The 21,179-nt window shown below is 36.1% G+C and overlaps 1 protein-coding gene across 1 annotated transcript; it reads left to right on the top strand.

The window, feature by feature from the left end:
- Positions 1-3,936: 3,936 nt before the first annotated feature.
- LOC109019987 (metal tolerance protein 10-like) lies at positions 3,937-10,493 on the top strand. Its single transcript, XM_019002369.2, has 6 exons — positions 3,937-4,314; positions 6,630-6,742; positions 7,629-7,874; positions 8,844-8,924; positions 9,171-9,401; positions 9,704-10,493. The coding sequence occupies exons 1-6, from the start codon at positions 4,113-4,115 to the stop codon at positions 10,046-10,048; spliced, it is 1,218 nt and encodes a 405-aa protein (XP_018857914.2). The 5' UTR covers positions 3,937-4,112; the 3' UTR covers positions 10,049-10,493.
- The last annotated feature ends 10,686 nt before the right edge of the window (positions 10,494-21,179 follow it).

Below are 21,179 nucleotides of genomic sequence, written 5' to 3'. Positions count from 1 at the left end.
GTATCGATTATTATTTATTTTTACATCTCCCATTTATAGTTTTTTTTTTATAAAATATAGAAATATATTTTTATAAGATATAAAGTGTAAGATAATGAATAGTAATTAATTTTTAAAAAAAATATATGTTATCAAGCTATTATGGTGCAAATAGGAAAAAAAAATGTCGGACATGACCCGAACAGAGGTGGTAGACATCAATGTAGGCTTATGTAATAGCACTATCATTAGTTTTTCTATATATATCTGCTATTATTTAAAAGCATTTATAAGTATACTGTTTATTTCTGTTCATCAACAATAATAAATAGTAAATCAGTTTTTTTTTTTTTCGCATATCCTATTACTATTCATCAATAATATGATGAACAGTAATAAATCGTAAAGTTTTTTTTTTCCGTTTGAATGCCAATGTGCAACGTAATACAGCAATTGTGCGTAGGGAATGAGAGAGATGAAGAAAGAAAAAGTGAAAAAAATGTTAATTTTTGAGTTTTAAATGAACAATAAAGAAGCTGTTTTGTTTTTTTTCGCATGTTTTTTTCGCATATCTTATTACTGTTTATTATATCATACACTAAAAATCAACTTTAATTTATAAAATACTAATTTTTCATCATTAAATAAATGATGAAATTTTATTGTACATTTTTAAAAGAAAAAACTATCTAATTAATTTGAATTTTTAATATAATTTAAATTTCATAATAAATGATGAACATAAATAAATAATAATTTTATTCTTATACATTAGACTATTTTAATATTCGAAATTACACTTTATTTTTTTCTTCAATTTGACAGATGTGGCAAACGTGCTTTTTTTTATCAACTAGAAAATCTTACGCCATACAGGATTTTACACAAGTACCACTAATTTCAAAGTAACCAAGTTTGATCAAATGGTAAAAATTAAAATACTGATTTAAATTAATTTAAAATAGATAATTAACATATAAATATTATATCATAAATAAATTATCAAATTTAATTTATAAAATACTAATATTTCATCATTAAATAAATGATCAAATTTTGTTAAATATTTTTAAAAAAGTATAACTATATAAATAATTAGAGTTTTAACATAATTTAAATATGATAATATTCTTAATTAACTAAAGAGAACTGCTACAACTAACGAAAAAGTAATCTGAAAATATGTCATGAATGTATATTTCATTTTTTTATTTTTATTTTCTTTATTTTCATATATTTTTTTAATCATCATAAATATTTTTAAAAAAATAAAAAATTTACAATATCATTAAAAAAATACTTCCTCAATCACTAGATAAAAAAAAAATAAAAAATAAATTAGGCAAACGTCCCTCGGACGTTGCCTACTGCTAGTATATATATATCTACCTATACTTAAAAGCCGTTATAACATTACTATTCATTACTGTTCATTGTGAACAGTAAATCTAAATTAGCCTTTTTTTTTTCGTGTGAATGCCAATGTGCGACGTAATACCGCAATCATGCTTAGGGAATGAGAGAGAGGAAGAAAGAAAAAGCGAAAAAAATATTGATTTTTGAATTTTAAATGATCAATAAAGAAGCTGTTTTTTTTTTCTTCGCATGTTTTTTTCGCATATCCTATTACTGTTTATTATATCATACACTGAAAATCAACTTTAATTTATAAAATAATAATTTTTTATCATTAAATAAATGATGAAATTTTACTGTACATTTTTAAGAGAAAAAAACTATCTAATTAATTTAAATTTTTAATATAATTTAAATTTCATAATAAATGATGAACATAAATAAATAATAATTTTATTTTTATACATTAGACTACTTTAATATTTGAAATTATACTTTATTTTTTTTCTTTAATTTGACAGATGTGGCAAATGTGCTTTTTTTTTATCAATTAGAAAATCTTACGCCATACAGGATTTTACACAAGTACCACTAATTTCAAAATAACTAAGCCATTTATAAAATACTAATATTTCATCATTAAATAAATAATAAAAGTTTGTTAAATATTTTAAAAAAAGTATAACTATATAAATAATTAGAGTTTTAACATAATTTAAATATGATAATATTTTTAATTAACTAAATAGAACTGCTACAACTAATAAAAAAGTAACCTGAAAATATGTTATGAATGTGTATTTCATTTTTTTATTTTTATTTTCTTTTTTTCATGTATTTTTTTAATCATCATAAATATTTTTAAAAAAATAAAAAATTTACAACATCATTGGGTCAGGAGGGAATTGACATTAAAATATTTTTTAATTTATTAATCTAATCATTACAATTTACTTAAATATAAATTTTTTAAATTTTAAAACAAAAACTACATTAAAAAATTATATTCAAATAATATTTTAACTTTTATAATATTTTTATTTTAACTTTTTTCTCTCATTTTCTAAAATAAAATAAAACATCTTAATCCAAATAATTTTATATATTACTATTCACAAACCATGTCACTACTATTAATACATCGATCCAAATCATATATAAGGATATGATGTCTACGTGTGTTGTTTTTTGAAGGATGAGGCTGCTGCTGGTACATTAAAATTTTTAATATTTAAATCCAACCTTTCATTTTACCACTTCTCATTTTTTTTTCTTCGGTTGGATTGCTTCGATTTATGCAATGAAGTACTATCACTATTACAAAAATTCTCCACATCTCTTTTCACTTGTTAGGTGCAGAAATTGAGTTCATAAAAAATTCTTTATATACTACTCATTTTACTTATGATTATGTTTTTTTTTTTAACCCAAAACATATTTATATTTTACAAAATAAATTATTTTTCAACCGGACAAATGTGCCTTGCACATTGCCCAACCGCTAGTTAAAATGGATAAGTATCAATATTTAAACTAGTCTTTTTATTTAGAATGAAAATATAGAAAAATTTATATACATGACCGATAACAGATTCAGAGATTTTATATTCTATATAAGTTTTATTATATATAAATAAATTTGCGTATCAATCTGTGTATTAATATTGTTGTCTTCATATTCTAAATTTAAATTAATATTATTTTTAATAAAATTTACTTTCTAACTAATCATATTGAATGAACGTACATATTAATATATAAAATCGGTTATAATTAAATTTTTTCATTCTATATATCTTTTGTTTTGCTATACAGCACGCGACAAGTAGGAGGCATGGTGGTCGGAAATAATTATATTCGGAGACTGAATGAGAGACAGATGCACATAGCTCAAGAAATGACCCTACCCATTTTCCTAAATATCTACAGACAAAAGGGAAGATATAATGCTACGTTTACTGTTCGCCATTATAGACAAAAATGATATCTGTTGAAGATGAGATAGATATGAAAGATGTACAACTTGAAGATGTATGGCTTGGTTTGGATGATCTAAATATCTATTCAGATGGTCTGTACGGATGAGATAAATATCTCTTCAAACGGTGAGTTATATTTTATAAGTAATATTATGTACACAACATATTTTTATAATATATTTTATTATAAAATAAGAGTATTTTTATAAAATAATATTATTTTTATAAGATATTTTATTTAAAATATTATTATGTAAAATATTATAAAAAATATTATGTATAAATATTTTTCATATTTTATCTATTTCAAACGGATCTTATTACTCTCCGACATCAAACAATAAAAAGTAACTCATACAATAAAGATGTCTTCTTTTCTAAACGGTCTTCCTTTTTTTTTTACGCATCTTTCCCTCTAATTTCAAATTTATTTTTTAAAATTAAAAATTACGTGACGTATACACATTTAATCTAAATTGTAAATATATATATATATTTTTTAAACTTTTAAAAAGATGAGATATTTTTAAATAAAATTTCAATGGAATGGACAACTTTAACCTTCTGTTTCATTTTTCGAGAACTCGACTATATAGTTAGAAACTTATAAGAAAGTTGACAGAATTGATTGTACGTTACACACTGAGGTATTCCAGAAATTTTCACGTTTATCATAATAAATAAATATATAGGGGGAAAATAAGCGGGAATTTACGTAGAAAGAGAAAGCCTGCCCTTCGTTTGTTGCTAGCGAGCGAGCGAGAGAGAGAGAGAGAGAGAGAGAGAGAGAGGAGTGTCATGGATGAGAGCAGGAACGAAGCCATCGATGCAACGCATGGGACTATCAAAAGGGAGCCTCTTCTGTCTCCAGACGTTGAGTTGGTGTCGAGAAGCGATTTATCGTCGTGGAGACTCAATCTGCAAGAGTTCCCATCGCTGCCAGAGAGAAGAGATGGCGATCGAAATTCCTTCATTCTCCACCGCCTTCTTCGTACCCCAAGTAAGACTCCTTCATGAATCACGATGGTTTCTCATTTGTTTGAGCATTATCTATGTAAATTTGATTTAAAAAAAAAAACATGCTTCAAAAGGCAATCTTTAATTCCTATACATATAAATATGTACGTATGAATGTATCTATGCGAATATTCGAAGGGCCTGGGACTGAGCATGTCAATTTAGAATTGAAATAGAGTTTTTGATTTTGTTTGTTTGTTTCTTTTATTCTCTCTTTGCAAGATTTACTCCCGCTCAGCTGGTTTGATTAAAAATGGTTTTCTTATTTCTTTATTTGATACAATTTGGTTTTTCTTGACGACTGAGCTGACTCAAGCGAGTTACTGATCCATGTGACTCGGTTGTTTGCGTCTGGCATCTGTCAGTGTTCTGTTGGCCCCGTGACATGTTTCGCATAATGGGTAGCTATATATTATATATATATATATATATATATATATTTATATATATATTTGTTTTTTACAGCACTAGTGGGAGGAGCTTTGGTGCTTAGCCTGTGGTGGAGATATCGTAAACTTTGTATCCTTTATCAAGACAAAAGAATTGTTTTTCCCATTCAGGGAATGTCCCATAATCCGATCAATTTTACTCTGACCATGATACGTATTGGCTCATGGAATCTCTAAAATGCAACTTTATGACCGGAAAAGAAAAAAGAATGCAACTTTTGTGAAAAGTTGTTGAATATTGGAATAATAGAATACAATAAGGACCACATCAACAAGATGCGTGCACGCAAGTTACCCATTATGTACCTACTTTTGGCCCAGTTCCCCTCCCTCCACCACTTGACTAGGCCTAGGTACGGTGGGAGATTCATTTCATTTTTAAACAACAACAACAGCAACACAACAACGACGACAACAATAATAATAATAATCCTCAGTTCTTTTGATGACTTGATTGGTTGAAACTTCGTGCAACCTTTTCTTTTCCAGTTTTATCTAATGGGTAGTTGTAAGATTCCACAAGAATTCCTTGTGCTTCTGATTTCCAGGATCAACAAGGAAAAAAAATGCAGTCTCATTACATTGGGTGCCTTTAACCGATACATTTATATATTAAAGTCAAGATTCCAAGAAACCCCATTTTCTAAAGCATAAGTTTTCAGCTGGTACAATGCTTCTTTGATGTTACAGGAAGTCCCTATTCGTGTTGCAAATAACGTGTATTTTGTTGTCAGGCAGTAGTTATCTTGTCAACTGCTTTGATCATCTTCTGCAGTTGCCATCAAAGTTGAGTCGTTGCATTAGTGATGTTTTATCAATTCTGAGTGATGGCTGCACATGACTTTTCAAGTTTAAGAAGGAAGCTAGAGATAAGGGGATGGAAATTGTAAGGACTAGAGTTTGGTTATGGATGAAGCCTTTGGGTATTACTGACCTTCGTTTATGGCAGCATATAGAACTTCAAATCATTCATATGAAAGCAGACAGCTGTTTGTATGAAGACAATTTAATGACCCTTCTGATGATGGCATGAAATATTGCTTAGGATAAAAAACATTAGGTAGTGTAAAAGTAGCATTAATACCAATTCTATCCTGTTCTGATCTTCAGCTGTTCTACCACCTGGAAAACAGTCCATGATTGGTATTCCATCCCATTTCTTCTGAAAGAAATTAACATAGCTAGCATAGTTCAATGCAGCAACTTTTGGCTAGTTTACGTCCTCCAGTATGGCTGGAATGGACCAGGATTTCTATCAAATGTGATGCTTTCAACAAGGCATTTCCTGCAAATATGATCCTGAAATCATTGACGGTTACAAATTGATTGTTTAAGGTTGGCCAAATGTGGGGTCTTCCAATATTCGTTACTAGTTCTACAACAGCTACTCTTGTATGAATAAATAAATAAAAAGAAAAAAGATCTTTTGCCCTTGCAGTATGAAGAGAATTATTCTTTTTAGATGTCTATTGTGCTCTTCCATTTACCAACTCAGGCATTCTAAGTGTATTAGACTTAAGATATCTGAATGATGGAGTCAAAAGCTTTGTGGAATAACTCCTTGCACATTTTTTTGGGATCATATAGAAAGCGACTAGTAAACCTGACAACTTTGAAGTTTCCCTTAGGTGCTCTGGCAAAGGCACTTCACATATTGCCTATTTCTGTTAGGTTGTTATGCTTGTAGTTCTAATATTAGAATCATTTGATGTCTTCTTATCCATTACCATAGTTACTAAGAACTATTTTGGAAAATGAAACGTCATCAAATGATGAATTTGGATGCTTCCATTCACCTTTTATCCCCTATAGTGATGTCTTGACATGAAACTTGTACACTTGATCACAGGGAAACGAAACAAGGTTGCTGATTATTATAAGAAGCAAGAAAGGCTCCTTGAAGGGTTCAACGAGATGGAGACCATGACTGAAAATGGTTGTTTGCCTGATGGTCTAACAGAGGTTGGTTGGTTTTTTTTTTTTTTTTGAAAAGTAAGAAGTAATTGTATTGATAAAGATAGGTATAGCCCAAATATACCGGAGGTATACATAAGAGTACACCAAGTTAAGAACTAGAAATTGTTACAAGAAAATCATGCAAGTTGAGACCATTTAACTCTAAAGCAATGGCCCACAGAAATAAAGTCTTCCAAAAAAAACTCCTAAACTCCTCGGAGGATCTATCATGATCCTCAAAAAGTCTATCATTTCTTTCTATTCAAATAAACCAGAAAATACAAATAGGAGCCATCTTCCACACAGCTGTAATCTGAGGTGTCCCTGTGATCCCTCTCCAGCTAGCTAGTAGTTCCACCACCCTTCTCGGCATTACCCATGCTAATCTCATTCTGCTGAAAAAATAATTCCATATGTCCCTTTCAAAATCACTATGTAAGAGTAAATGATTTACCGTTTCCCCACTATTCCTGCACATACAACACTAGTCTATAATTATGAGTCCACGCCTTCTTAGGTTATCCATGGTTAGTATCTTCCCTAAAGCTTAAAGGTCGGTTGTTCTGCTTGCTTTTTTTTAACTGAACTCCCTTTATACAAGTCTTGCGATTGTTTAAGGGATTTTATTGTTAGTATTCTTCTTTTCAATTGAATATTCTTTTTTGTTCAACTTGAGTATTTTGAATGCATTTCTTATAAATAAAGGAGGGCAGCTGAGTTTAATTGCAGAAAAAAAATAATTCTATATGACAACTATTTCTATTCACAATTTGTTTCCATGAACCTGGTTCATGAAAGTTCAAGGTTGCATCAGATACCACCCAATACCCCTAGTAAACAGAAACCATTATGTTTTTATTTTATTGTTAATCTGCAAACATGTTATTCTCAGGATGAGATGAAGCAGCTTGTAAAAAGTGAGCGGATGGCAATCCATGCATCAAACATAGCTAATGTTGTACTCTTTGCGGCAAAGCTATATGCTTCTATTGAGAGCAGATCATTGGCGGTTATTGCCTCAACCATGGATTCACTCTTAGATCTCTTGTCTGGGTTTATATTGTGGTTCACTGCACATGCCATGAGAAAACAAAACCAGTATAACTATCCAATTGGAAAGAAACGGATGCAGCCAGTTGTAAGTTCTTCGATCCTATAATTGGTTTCTGTGCTTCTGTCAATTCTTTGGATAATTTTAGCGCCACAACCGAAATGTTTTCTATCTGGCCATTAGTGCAAATTCAAGACCCCTGGCTGAGAGGCATCAACCTTATGCCGATCACCTTACTTCTAAAGAGAAGACTACCCTTTTAGCTTCCTGTATTTTCTTTTCCAAAGTTCTTTTCAATTGCGTATTTCAGTAGATTTGAGTTGTGGATTCTGATAATGAGAATTCATGTGGGCTTGGTTAGTGTTGCATTTGTGCCTCATGTGGTTTCTCAGAAAGTCACGAGGAAAATTATTCATCTTAAACTAATTAGCATGTTAACCCCAAATACTTTTTTGTAGGTAGAATTAAGGTGTTAAACCCAAATACTTTCAAGATTAATGTATGTGTTTTTTATTTCATTGATCCTTCTTGTAATCAATGAGGCAAATAACACCTTGTGGCTATTTCAACTTTTACTAGTACAAATCCTAGGGGTAGAAAGCAATGAAGAGACATGTATTTGTGTTTGAAATTACTGTAACAAGTGTGGAGAGTTTTTCAGGCTCATGCTGTAGACTCCTCATTTCTTATCTGGCTTAGAGAATATTGAGTATATTAATAACTAGCTCCTATTGGCAGAAGTGGTTTAATGAGAAAATGCATTGAACAAGAAATTTCTTGTATTGATATTGGTGAAGTTCCTATACACGGCTTGCTTCAGTACATCAAGCTATGAAATAGAAACAATGGAGTGTTGGGAATAAAATGGAGAACCAGTAAAACAATCTAGTCTTGGGAATAAATAGCATCAATGCTTGAGAATATGTGGGTTTCAACTATGAATTATGGGTTTGTGCACCCAAGTTATTCTACTAATTACAGCAGATGCAGCCAGCACTGGATTTTACTAAACTTACACCATATTGCAAGAAATCTATACTAATTTTGAGTTTGCAGGGTATCATTGTTTTTGCATCAGTAATGGCAACTCTTGGATTTCAAATACTGATAGAGTCTGGTCGACAACTCATTTCAAAGGTATGTGATTTTGATGCCACTGCTCCAATAAGTTAAAGGTTGTAGATGACAGTGAACATGGACACGTATAATGTGTCAGTTATTGGTTTTTGCATAAAGAATGAGTTATGGCATAGGTTCAAGGTAACCAAATGTACCGAGTTTCTAGAAAGACCAGTCTGAAATTGTTGATGGAATTTTGTGAATGATCTAAAACTTATTTATTGATAGTTTTAATATAATCTCCATTTAATGTTTTGATTACAGGCCCAGCCTGAAAGGGATCCCGAGAAGGAGAAATGGATGATTGGAATAATGGTCTGCGTAACTGTAGTGAAGTTTGTGCTCATGCTCTATTGTCGAAGATTTAAGAACAAAATTGTTAGAGCCTATGCACAAGATCATTTATTCGACGTTGTTACTAATTCAGTTGGTTTGGCAGCAGCTGTTCTGGCTATCCATTTTTACTGGTGGATTGATCCTGCTGGAGCTATTATAGTGAGTTCATACACAGCTCATTTATTTGGCTTCTTTCCTTCTTTTCCTTTACTGTAGATAATGAGGTTCAGCTACTTTCAAAGTTTCTATTTTCCTTTCTTAAATCATCACAATCATCAGTGTAACCTATTCTGCATAATGAAAGATTTGTACTTCCATTTTTATCTCTTTTGTTAATAAGTAGATTACCAATCCTTCCCTTTACATGGCGCTGTATATGTGGCATGAGGATGGGTTTTTGGTTTGCTACTTGTACTCAAAACTTTGTCTATTTATGATGATTTCCTGAACCTGTGATGCAGATTGCTTTGTATACAATGACTACTTGGACAAGGACAGTGATTGAGAATGTATGGTCACTAATCGGAAGAACAGCACCACCTGAATTTTTGGCAAAGTTAACATATCTAATATGGAATCACAATGAAGACATCAAGCACATTGATACAGTTAGAGCGTACACTTTCGGTTCTCATTATTTTGTGGAGGTTGACATAGTTTTGGCACAAGACATGCTTCTGAACAAAGCACATAATATTGGCGAGACATTGCAAGAGAAGCTTGAGCAGCTCCCTGAAGTTGAAAGAGCCTTTGTACATATAGATTTCGAGTATAGTCACAGGCCAGAACACAAGATTGCGATCTAATGGGAATGACGACGATGATGGTATTTGTAATGATCAGATCTCAACCTTTCCACGCACCAATAAGTATCTTATTCAAGATCTGGTACGTTCTAGTTCTGCTGCAGTTAACCATCTGATGCCGGAACATCTTTTATCTTAAGTTTTCCAGCTCATATATTTAAGATCGAGCATCACTGGAAAGTCTCTTATGCCAGTCCCTGATATGCAAGCCCTTTTATTGAAAGAATTTGGATGATTTGTGAGTTGAACTTCAAAGATAAAACTTTGAAATCCTGTCAATAGTCAAACAAATGCAGGAAGCCTTATTCCCTGTTCCTTTTCACTTCAATTATAGCAGCAACATATGAAAAACCATATTGCAGGTACTCTGGGCAAATACATGAGAAATCACACGTTGCTATATGATGTAATCAGTTAGATGAGTAATGCAAAATTTATATGGGAAGGTATGACTTTTGGAAGCACCTAGTGCTAGGATGCGGTGTAAAGTCCAAGTTTTACACCCTCCAAGCATAAGTTGCCACCTAATGATTATACAAATTTTAAAATAAAGTAGACCACATAGGATTATTAATAAAATCCCAAAATATGAAGTATCAAAAACTGCTAATGTTAATTAATTTTCAAATCACCTCTTGTCACTGTTTCGGTCATTTCTCGGAGTGGTATTGAGGAGTCATCCCAATTCAAAAACTCTAATTTAACATTAAAAGTTTGATGGAAGAATCCTGGCTTTTGTAAGTATATACATCTTATCTACTTTTTTTAAAACAAGCATGCCGTCTCATTTTTTCTCTCCACCGAAAAGGCTCTCCAGAGTGGTAAAAGAAAATCTTACCTTCTCTGTCCAGAGGGTGGCTGGAGCTTCGGCTCCACCTACCTTCCTCCCTCCTCCCATCTGTATAATCTAGACAATATTCTATTGTGTTTATTTATTTATTCTAAATTTTCTGATTATAGCACGGAGAAGTGCCGATCTATTGTTTTCTGGCCACCCAAGATCGCCATATGCCACACCAAAAGACTCGCCAGCCGCCGATCCTTCGGATGGCAGAAGAAAAACGTCAAAAAGAGTGGCGTGTGGTCCTAATGCACAACATTTTTGGGGTCAGCGGCTTCGGATTTCTTAGATACGACTAATGTTTAGTCTTCTAATGTGATACGTGGTCCTCACACGCCACCATAGTTTTTGGCGGTCTCCTGCCGGCGATTCGACGCTTCTCCATCCTAACTAAGGATCGTGAAAAGAAGGTAGTGAAAATCTTCTTCAGTCAGTCCAGACTAGCGACATGTAGCACAAATCCTTGTATTATAGTCCGTTTATCGGACTGTATCAATACCACTTCATGCAACTTCCCCTTGTGGGAAATAGGTAGGGGTCAAGTCCTTGGCCCCAGATCATTTTCTTTTTTTTTTTCTTTCCATTTTCTATTGTACCGGTTTTTTGTTATCTCCTGTATCCAGTAACTATTTTATATATCTATAATATGTTTGATTAAAAAAAAAAGATATACATCTTATCTTCTGCTTGAAGCTAAATATGTCTTTATTACAATTTAGAAGGAATAAATTATTCCTGCCCATCTTCTTGGTGCGCTATATATTGGCCTTGTTTTAGAATTGGGATCAGACTATGCTCAAGTTGGTTTTGAATGAGTGTTAATATTGTCTTGTCCAGAGCATTTGATCTTCTGCTCTTCTTTGATAAGAGATTTTTAGCGTATAGTCCATATTATTAAATTATGATAAGAGATTTTTACCGTTTAAACTCTAAACTATTAAAATTGAACTATTGCACATTTGGATTCGGATATCCAGGAATATCTGGATCCGAATCTGAATTTTAAAAAACGGGCAGATACCTATCCAGGTAAAACTAATTACAACCAGGTTGGATATCCAGTTTTAGATTATAAGCAAAGATCGGTTACCTGGATTGTAACCGGGTTAACCGGGTCTTAACCTTTTTTTTCCCTTATTATTTTATATGCAACAAAATTTAAATGAAAAGAAAAATGGCACACTGAAAGTCTGAAACTTGAAGTGCTAAAATAAGTATGAATAGATACCTTAAAAATCTAAAAAATCTAAAAACAGAATAAAAAAGTAGATACCTAAAACATCTTTAAAAAAAATCTAAAAAAAATAATAAAAAAATAGATACCTAAAAACTCTTTAAAAAACTAAAAACAAAAAAAACAAATATCGAAAAAACAAAAGTGTAAAGATTAAAAACCTAATATGTCCTAATTTATGTTGCACTCTTACATAGCTTGTATCATGTGGATGATCACTGGATCTCTTTCTCTAAAGTCCATCTTGAATATTTGACTCTTGCTAGACTTGTCCCAAGTGGATTGCACCAATCCTTGCATTGTTTTCTTGATCTTTTTAGCTCTTGATCTTGTAATTGACCTATCGGGATCTTGCAAGGGAGGCCCACCATGGTTCCCATCAAGGGGTTGGAGGGGTAATCCACATATTAAAGGTGGAAAGGACCGGCTCGATAAGTGAAGGTAGGTGAAGGTTACCAGGCTATTTAAACAAAAAAGTGGGCTCATCAAACACAACATGACATGAGATGAAAGTATGACCTGAGGGAGGGTGATAACATTTGTAACCTTGATGTTTATCATTGTAACCCATAAAAACACAAGGTAAGGTTTTATTATCAAATTTATTATTTTTTGTATTCCAAGTGTAGGGAAAACATTTTGAGCCAAACACATGTAAGGAACTATAGTCAGGATAGGTGCCTTGAAGGACGGAGAAGGGTGATTTGTAAGTCAATGGCAGTAGAAGGGAGCCGATTAATAAGAAAAGTGGCAGTGGCAAAGGCTTCAACCCAAAAGCGTTTTGGAACGCCACTGTGGAAAAGCATGGTCATCCCAAGTTCACGAATGGTACGATGATGTCTTTCAACCATACCATTCTGTTCATGAGTATGAGGACAAGAATACCGATGAATAATGCATTGCTTTTGTAAATGGGATGTAAATTGGATATTAGCAAATTCATCGCCCCCATTAGTTTGAAAAATTTTAATTTTTTTTGCAAATTGTCGCTCAACATATTTTTCAAAAAGTAAGAAGGCAAGAAAAAATCTGACTTTTTGCTTAAAGGAATAAGCCACATAAATTTAGAGAATGCATCAACTAAGCATGCATAATAATTAAATTTACCAACATAAACTACAGGAGCTGGACTCCATAAATCACAATAAATTTTATCCAATGCATTATGAGTAATATTGCTAGAAGGTAAAAAAGAAAGTTATCAAGGTTTGCCTAATTGGCAACTGCCACAAAAGGAATAATTTTTATTAGAACCAGAAATTTGAATAAGCCCTTTAGATTTTAGGACTTGTAAAGAAGGAGAAACGACAATTTTGTAAGGAGTTTGTACCAAATGTCTTCAAGGGACACGCCAGAATCGAGTGGAAAAATGAGTTTTGTAAGGAGGAGAAACGACATAGAGGCTACCCTTTCGTCGTCCGATCAACAGGACATGGTTGGTCTCCCGTTCCTCAACAACAAAACCAACACCATAAAATTCACAGTTATAAGGATAATTAATGGTAAGTTGCCCAATAGATAAAAGATTTTTTACCAATGTAGGTACTAATAAAACATCACATTATTTAATCTTAGTAGTACCATTATCAAGATAAGTATCACCAGTATGAGTAATAGCATGAGAACTACTATCTCCATTAATAACATCATCATTACCAAAATAGCGACGTAAATTTTCGAGTGTACCTGGGTTGCCAGTCAAATGAGCAGATGCACCAGTGTTAGCCGTCCATTTAGCATCATGAGAAAAATTCTCAAGGGTCATCGCAACAAGGGCTTGAGGAATATCCTCAGGCTGATAAGAGTGATTGAACCAGTTCCAACATTTAAGAGTAACATGACCTCTTTTTCTACAAATAGCTTTCATTGCAGATAGGATCGTGGCCTTTGTTAGTGGGCTAGTCTTCAGCATCACGTGGGTTTGGCCCACTGTTGCTTTGTGCAAAATGCACGTTTTGAGGGCCATCTCCAGAATAGGTCCTCACTGACTGGTTAAAGGGTTGAAACCCTCGACCTTTTGAGGAGTAGGACTTGTTCTAAGGTCGGCTATTGTTCCAGTGATCAGAGTGAGGTGGGCGACGATGATCCTTGGTGGAGTTTGAGTTTCTCTGTCCATAGAAGCAAAATTGTTAGTGGAATCATGAAGGGTTGATCGGATTTCATACCCTTGGAGCAAAGGAATTAGTTCGGTGTAGGATGGCATGGGTGGTTTCAACATCGCCTTTGTGAAGGGCTCGTACTTGGCTCCGAGGTTGTTCAGCAACGAGAAAACCTTCATTTTGTCTTGCACAAGGCGTCTGATTGAAGCGAGGCTGTCTCACAAGCCTTTGAATGTGCAAAGATGATCATCCAAAGGCGTCGATTGTTCCATGTGCAAGTATGTTAACTGCTGTGTAAGGTGGAATTCCCGTTCTTGGGAATCATGGGTGTACGCCACTTTGAGAGCCACCCAAAAGTGATGGGCTAAATCAAGCCCTACAACGAGGCCAAGGGCTTCCTCAAATAGTGTCCCGATAATTCATCCTAGGAGCAATCGATTCGATTTGCACCATTGAAGGAAGCCGGGACTAGGTTCGGGTTTGCTCGAACCAGGGGCTAACTCACTGGTAGTGATGATTTCGAGGGGCGGGGATGCATCAGTGAGATGCTCTACAAGGTCTCGGCTCTCAGCCAAGGCTAGTATTTGTTCCCGCCAGAGGGGATAGTTGGTGGTGTTTAATCACACGGTAACAAAGTTACCGACGTTAAGTGCGATGGTGGCCATGGGTGAAAGACTCTATTCTCTCACAAGGGCTCCGGTACCATGAAAACAGTGATAACAAATTGTTTGATAAAGTGTCTCGAGCCTTTGAGAGTCTGTATTATTTATATACTAAGCATGCATATTACATCAATACATGAGTGTTTATACCGATTGGAGACCTAGGATACATAAGGTAACGCTGAAGAAATGGAAAGCAATTACAATACAATAATAGTGTTAGTCGTTGCATGATTCATGGAGATGGGCTAGCTGTTGCACAATTCATGGATGTAATCTGCTTGTAGCCATTGGTTCTTTATATGGGAGGTAGCCGTTTGGTTCTTCACAAGGTAAGTTTCCTTCTAAATTGTCTTCTATGTTAATACTTATCCCACACAATCACCACTCCACTCAAGGTCCCTTTAAAGGGTAAGAAATACCAATTTCAAATAAGGTCCATTTGGAGGTAAAAAATGCTACTTTATTTCGTGTAAGCAAATAATATCAACCTTCAATTAGTGAAATAAATTTTATTTTGCTTATAAAAAAAAGTCATTCATTATATTGTAGTTGGTCACCTCGAGTTGTTTAGAATCGAGCCACAACACACACACACACACACACATATATATTGAAGAAGACGGTACCCAATTTTATTGATTGTCCTCGCTTATGGTGGAAGAATACTGTGGTAACAATCAGGACACTTGGGATTTACAAAATAATTAAAAAAACCATCCCAAGTATCAAAACCAATTAAAAAAAAAAAAAAAAAAAACCTATACAATAAACTAACTGATCAATGCAAACTAGTAAAGAAAATAGATCAAAGCACCTCAGCATTAAAAACATTAAACATGACCCTTGCACCGAATAGTAAGAACTCCCCATTTATCTACTTTGATCAAACCCCGCAACAAAGGAGGCGGATCACGCATGTAATGCCATTCCTCATCTCCTTCCCTTGCACCAAATCTTGCTAACCAATCTGCAATAGCGTTTCCTTCTCTATAAGTGTGAGATGTCGTGTAGTCCAGCATAGAAAGAAGCTCATGAAGTTCCTCCCAGTAGTCCTCCAAATACCAGGTGTTGCAACGAGCTCTCTACAATCAAGACAAAATCACCTTTGAGTCCATTTCAATGTCAATCGATAAGAAGTTTAGCCTCTTGCAATGTTTAACACCCTCCACCAATGCCATCAGTTTTGCTCTTGTACTGTCACCATAGCCAAGATTAATTGAAAACGCAAACATCAATGAACCATGTCCCAAATAACTCCACCTGCCCCGAAGATCCTGGATTGCCTAGACTACTCCCGTCTATGTTTAGCTTCACTTTGCCCAGTGATGGCTTGGACCATGATATTAGTTGAGTTTGCTGCTGTTGAATAGGAATCAGAGATATGTTTAAACTGTTAAGGATGTAAGAGTCAGCTTGAGTAAACTTCTTTATCTTTGATATACCTTGACAAAGCACGCCTATGTAGTGCTTGATAGAATGCCACACAACCTGTACTGAATCCACTTTGCCTTCCATGCGTGTAGAACATCTTCTACCCCATAATCTCGAAGAAATAATAGTAGGCAACAAACCTAGAATGACACCTATTTAAGAGGAGTTAGAAGCTCTCTGAAACCAACTAAGGCATGTTTTGTAACACCCCGCTCATTCCTTCTTACATATGCTTCTTCTTTCTGACATACGTTCCGTCTTTCTGAGGGCAGAGATTATGTGAATTGTCTGCCCTTTCTGTCTAGCAACTGCGAGACTCGTTAGGCATGCCGAACCTCAAAGGCGTGTTTCAAAAGATATCTTGTGACTTCTAGGGCACGCCCAGTGTTTTAAACGTGCTAGAAATATTTATAAGGAGTATTTCTAATGTTATTAAATTAAATTTAATTTTTAATACGACAATTATAATATTCTTGAAGAGCTCCAAAAATATTATAATTGTCAGAAATCATTTTAATATCATTATTAAAATGATTTCAACTATTTAAGATATTATGAGATTTAAATTATGTTGAAAGTTTTAATTAATTTAATAGTTTTATTCTCTTAAATATGTTAAGTAAGACTTCATCATTTTATTAATGATGAAGAAATATTATTTGATAAACGAAGTTAATTTAAATAATATTCTATCTTAATTCCTCTAAGTGTTTTTAATTAAGTTAATGTTTACGCATTTTCAAATCAGTGTTTTAATCCCCTATCGTTAGATCATTTTGAGGATCCCCAGACGAAGGGACTGGGTTAAATACCCAGACCCCTTCCTCCTTCTCCCTCACTTTTCCCTCAGCTCTCTCTCTCTCTTCCCTCTCCCTCAAGCGTACGTCGTGCGCAGTTCCCTCTCTCGCCGAATTGCTCCAACCCTCAGCCCGGCGCCGCCGTGCGTCGACAGACCTCACCGTCGCCACCATCAGCTCCACCTCCCTCCGGCAAGCTTCCCCATCTCGGTATCTCTCTCCCACGCTCTCTCTTCCTCTCTCTTGGTAGTGCATAGCCCAAATGGGCTTGGTGCTCACTGCACCGCCATGTGCCGCCCAACGGCCCCACCACTTCCACCGTAGCTTCCCTCCCACCGGCCATCACCCTCCAACGAGCATGGCCCCCTTCCATGCGGCCACCTTCCTCCCATGCACGTATGTGGCCTCCTCCATGCACAGGTTCACTGTGCACGTCCCTAGCACCGCTGTGCGCTGCCACCCTGGCCACTGGACACCACCACAGGCACCTCCTAGCCTCCCCCTTCCTCCTCCACCTGACCCTAGCCCATAGCCTCTTTCCACGGGTTCTCCTCCCTCCACCACCGTACGCCGCCACCCACGGCGTGTGACCACCATCTCTAGCCTCCTTCAGCCACCACCGACACATCACAACCATCTATAGCCCTAATCTACCACCCATGCATCCACACTCTCTTCCACTCTCTCAAGGGCTTCTCCCCCCTCTCACACAGCCATTCCTCCCTCCACCACCGTGGACCGTCGTGTCACCACCACCGAGCCCCCACGGTCCACCAGTAGCCTCCATTGACCTCCCTTAGCTGAACCCTAGGTCCAAACCACCACTTTATATGGTGGGTAGCCACTGCACGTGATGGACAACCATTGCACATGGCTGACCACCACTGTACACGGCTATATCCGTCGAGTTATGCTCATTGCCACTATCACAAGGCTACCACGAGCCCTTCCAAGACCACACCTAGCTATCCAAACGTCCAAACAGTCACTGTATGTGGGCTAGCCGCCACGTATGACCCTTCTGGCATCATCAACCGTGATGTTCAGCGAGCAACGCACGAGTTATCCCGTCGATGGTATAACCCTCTATCCCTTGTTATTTATGTTAGATATTGATTAGTTAGGTTGTGGACTGTGCTGTTAGTATTGTGGGGTTCATTGTGTAGGATGGAGATGTGTTGTGTTGTGTTGTGTAGTGCGCTATGAAGTGTTGGACGTAGTTGGAAAGTGTGCTGTGTAGTGTTGTTGACTGTACTGAGTTGTGTGGTTGTGGAGCATGTACTGTATGGGTGATGTGGCATGTTGAATGGGAAGAGTACGCGCTAAGTGTACTTTGTGTGACGTAGCGTGTGTGAAGAGAGTATACGTGGAGTGTACTCCATGTGGTGGAGTGATGCACCATATGTCGGATATGCCATAATGGTGATGTGGCATGGTGTGTATGAGGGGAGTACATGGGGAATATACTCCATGTGGTGGATTGATGCACCATATGGCGTGTACGCCATAGTGGTGATGTGGCGTATGTGAAGGGAGTACACTCCATGTGTACTCCATGTGGTGGAGTGATGCACCATATGGCGGATATGCCATAATGGTGATGTGGTATGGTGTGTATGAGGGGAGTACATGCGGAATGTACTCCATGTGGTGGATTGATGCACCATATGGTGTGTACGCCATAATGGTGATGTGGCATATGTGAAGGGAGTATACGTGGAGTGTACTCCATGAGGTACAGCGATACACCGTATGGCGTGTCGCAGGGATAAGGATGGTTGAGTGGTTGATGGGTGTAGGGCATGGTGAGTAGTGTCGGGAACTGTGGAACAGTGTCCCGAAGTAGTTATGGTGTAGCCTGTCACCTGTAGTCTAAGGTGACGGGTGTCACCATGAAGTTGACTCATGGTTGGGAGTATGGGTGAAGTAGCGGAACAAGTGTAAGAGTGCACAGCGGAAACATGATTGAGAAATGTCACGAAGTGACATGACTATTGATAGTCGTGCTTGTGATGGATGAAGAGTTAGTGTAAGAATGGGGAAACGGGAACGTGACGAGATGTCACGATGTGTCGGGAGTACGTGACCGTACTCACGATGAGTTAGGAGTTTACGTAGTAGGATGTTGGGTGAACGACAAGGTCACGGTGTAGCTTGGGAGTAGTCTCGAGCTATATAACAGGACATAAGGCATAGTGATGAATGGAGTTTTGTCATGTCAAGTGTTGGGATGAATTGCAAAAAGGGATAGGTAGCATGAAGAGTCATGCTAGCCGGGTTAAAAGAAGATTGGTATTGGAATATGGCCCTTGTCCCTACGAGTAGGTGATCAACGTGTTATATGTTGGTCTCAGGTGATAAAGGGGTAAGGTATATGTGTAATTTGGTGAGACACATGTGCCGGATAGATTCACCGTATGTAATGGGTAATCTGTCCTAAGCATAGTTGCATGGTGCTTAAAACTCAGAGTTGGCTTAGAGCCGTGTGACTTGTATGGATGGGAATGAGGATTAGTATGGGCTAAGGTGCATGAAGATAGTGACTTGTGTATTGTCTAGGATTGGGATGCGTGACTTAGTCGGTCTGAGTCATGCATCGAGATGAGTTCAATAAGGAGAGTAAGACGAAGGTCCTAGTGTCTTAATCCTAAGGTGAATCATGTGTTCGCCTTAGTGAATGAGCTTTCGAAGTAGAACGTCAAGTTTGGAAGATGTAGTGACTGTAAGTAGACCCCAAAGGTCTTAGCATAGTAAAGGGTACGTAAGAGTTTGGTATAGAAGGAGAGTGTTCCAAGTGAAGTGTAGCTTATGTTTTCTAAGTTTAAGTTGCTTATGCATTAGATAGAGAATGACTCTAAGGTATGTGTATGAATATAGGTTGTCATCTGACACGCACATGAATGGACTGCATGATATGCAAGTAGCATGGAGTCCAAGTAAGTGTTACGTTCACACTCTTCTAGAGTTTTCTAAGATACAAGAAAACAAAAATGAAAAGCTTTTCCTTTAAGACGCTTTACGAAAGAAAATGCTAAGTGTTCAAATGTATAAATATGTACGGCCCCTCCTTGGCAGCCCCTGTTTACGCACCCAAAGTATTAATTGTACGCATGTGAATGGATGAGTATACGCCGTATCTATTGTATGTATTTTCCACGAAAAAAGCATGGCATGAAAGAAGATTTTTGGGCTCGCACCCCAAACGATGATTTTGTCATAAAACGATGTTTTCTCACGAAAATGAATGTCTTCTCATGAAAGGACCGTTAAATGAAAAGATAAGAAAAGAATGAGAGCTCCAGCTCTTTCGAGCTGACATGAATGAAAGAATGAATGAAAAGCATGAAATGTATGAAAATACGTAACGACCACGTGAATGAATTAAAAGGGGTACCCAATGAATGAATGGGCAGATTGCAATGCCGGGCAGTAGTACTGGTAGTGCACCCAGTGCTATACCCTAACGGAATGAGATTCCAACCCGCAGCCACGAGCGAATCCATTGGCCATAGGGCCGCTAACCCTAGCACACTGGGCATAACAATGTGCACTAGCGTATGAAAGTGATCAGAATGAATGGATGTATGCATGAATGCATGAAAGCACGACTCTTTTAGAAATGAAGTCACTAAAGGGAGAAACGTTTTACGACAAGAAAGCCTTTTAAAGCAAAATTCCGTCCAGTGACGTTTTCAAATGAATGCACATATGACACGTATGCATGCATGTATAGTATGTACGAATGATGAATGCATGAATGAAAACCTATGTTGTTATATTTTAACTGTATGAAGTAATGTTTACGAGTTTTCGACTCATTTTAGTTTTTATGTATGCCCCTACCCCCCATAGGAATCGAATGAAGTACGCGTTAGGACGAACACGGCCCATGGGGAAGAGTACGGAAGTCTAGGCATGAGTGTTAATGTACGAGAGGCCTTTTATTATTTAAAATTGATGTTTTCCGCTGTAAACCTCTTTTATTGCCAAAGCACATTTTATTTTATAAACATAGAGTCTTGCACCTTGGGTATGCAAGTAAAAAGTTTTAGATCGAACAGTAA

Source organism: Juglans regia, chromosome 2 (assembly GCF_001411555.2).
Source record: "Juglans regia cultivar Chandler chromosome 2, Walnut 2.0, whole genome shotgun sequence".
NCBI lineage: Eukaryota > Viridiplantae > Streptophyta > Magnoliopsida > Fagales > Juglandaceae > Juglans > Juglans regia.
The sequence above is the reverse complement of the archived record's forward strand: the minus strand, read 5'-3'. Positions and strand labels throughout refer to the sequence as shown.

What these genes read in the sequence shown, in the direction of transcription:
- LOC109019987 (XM_019002369.2), top strand. Translation starts at nt 4,113, where the DNA reads ATGGATGAGAGCAGGAACGAAGCCATCGATGCAACGCATGGGACTATC. An exon ending in TGCCTGATGGTCTAACAGAG is followed by an intron (nt 6,743 to 7,628) that starts GTTGGTTGGTTT and finishes TGTTATTCTCAG; the next exon opens with GATGAGATGAAGCAGCTTGT. An exon ending in ATCCTGCTGGAGCTATTATA is followed by an intron (nt 9,402 to 9,703) that starts GTGAGTTCATAC and finishes CCTGTGATGCAG; the next exon opens with ATTGCTTTGTATACAATGAC.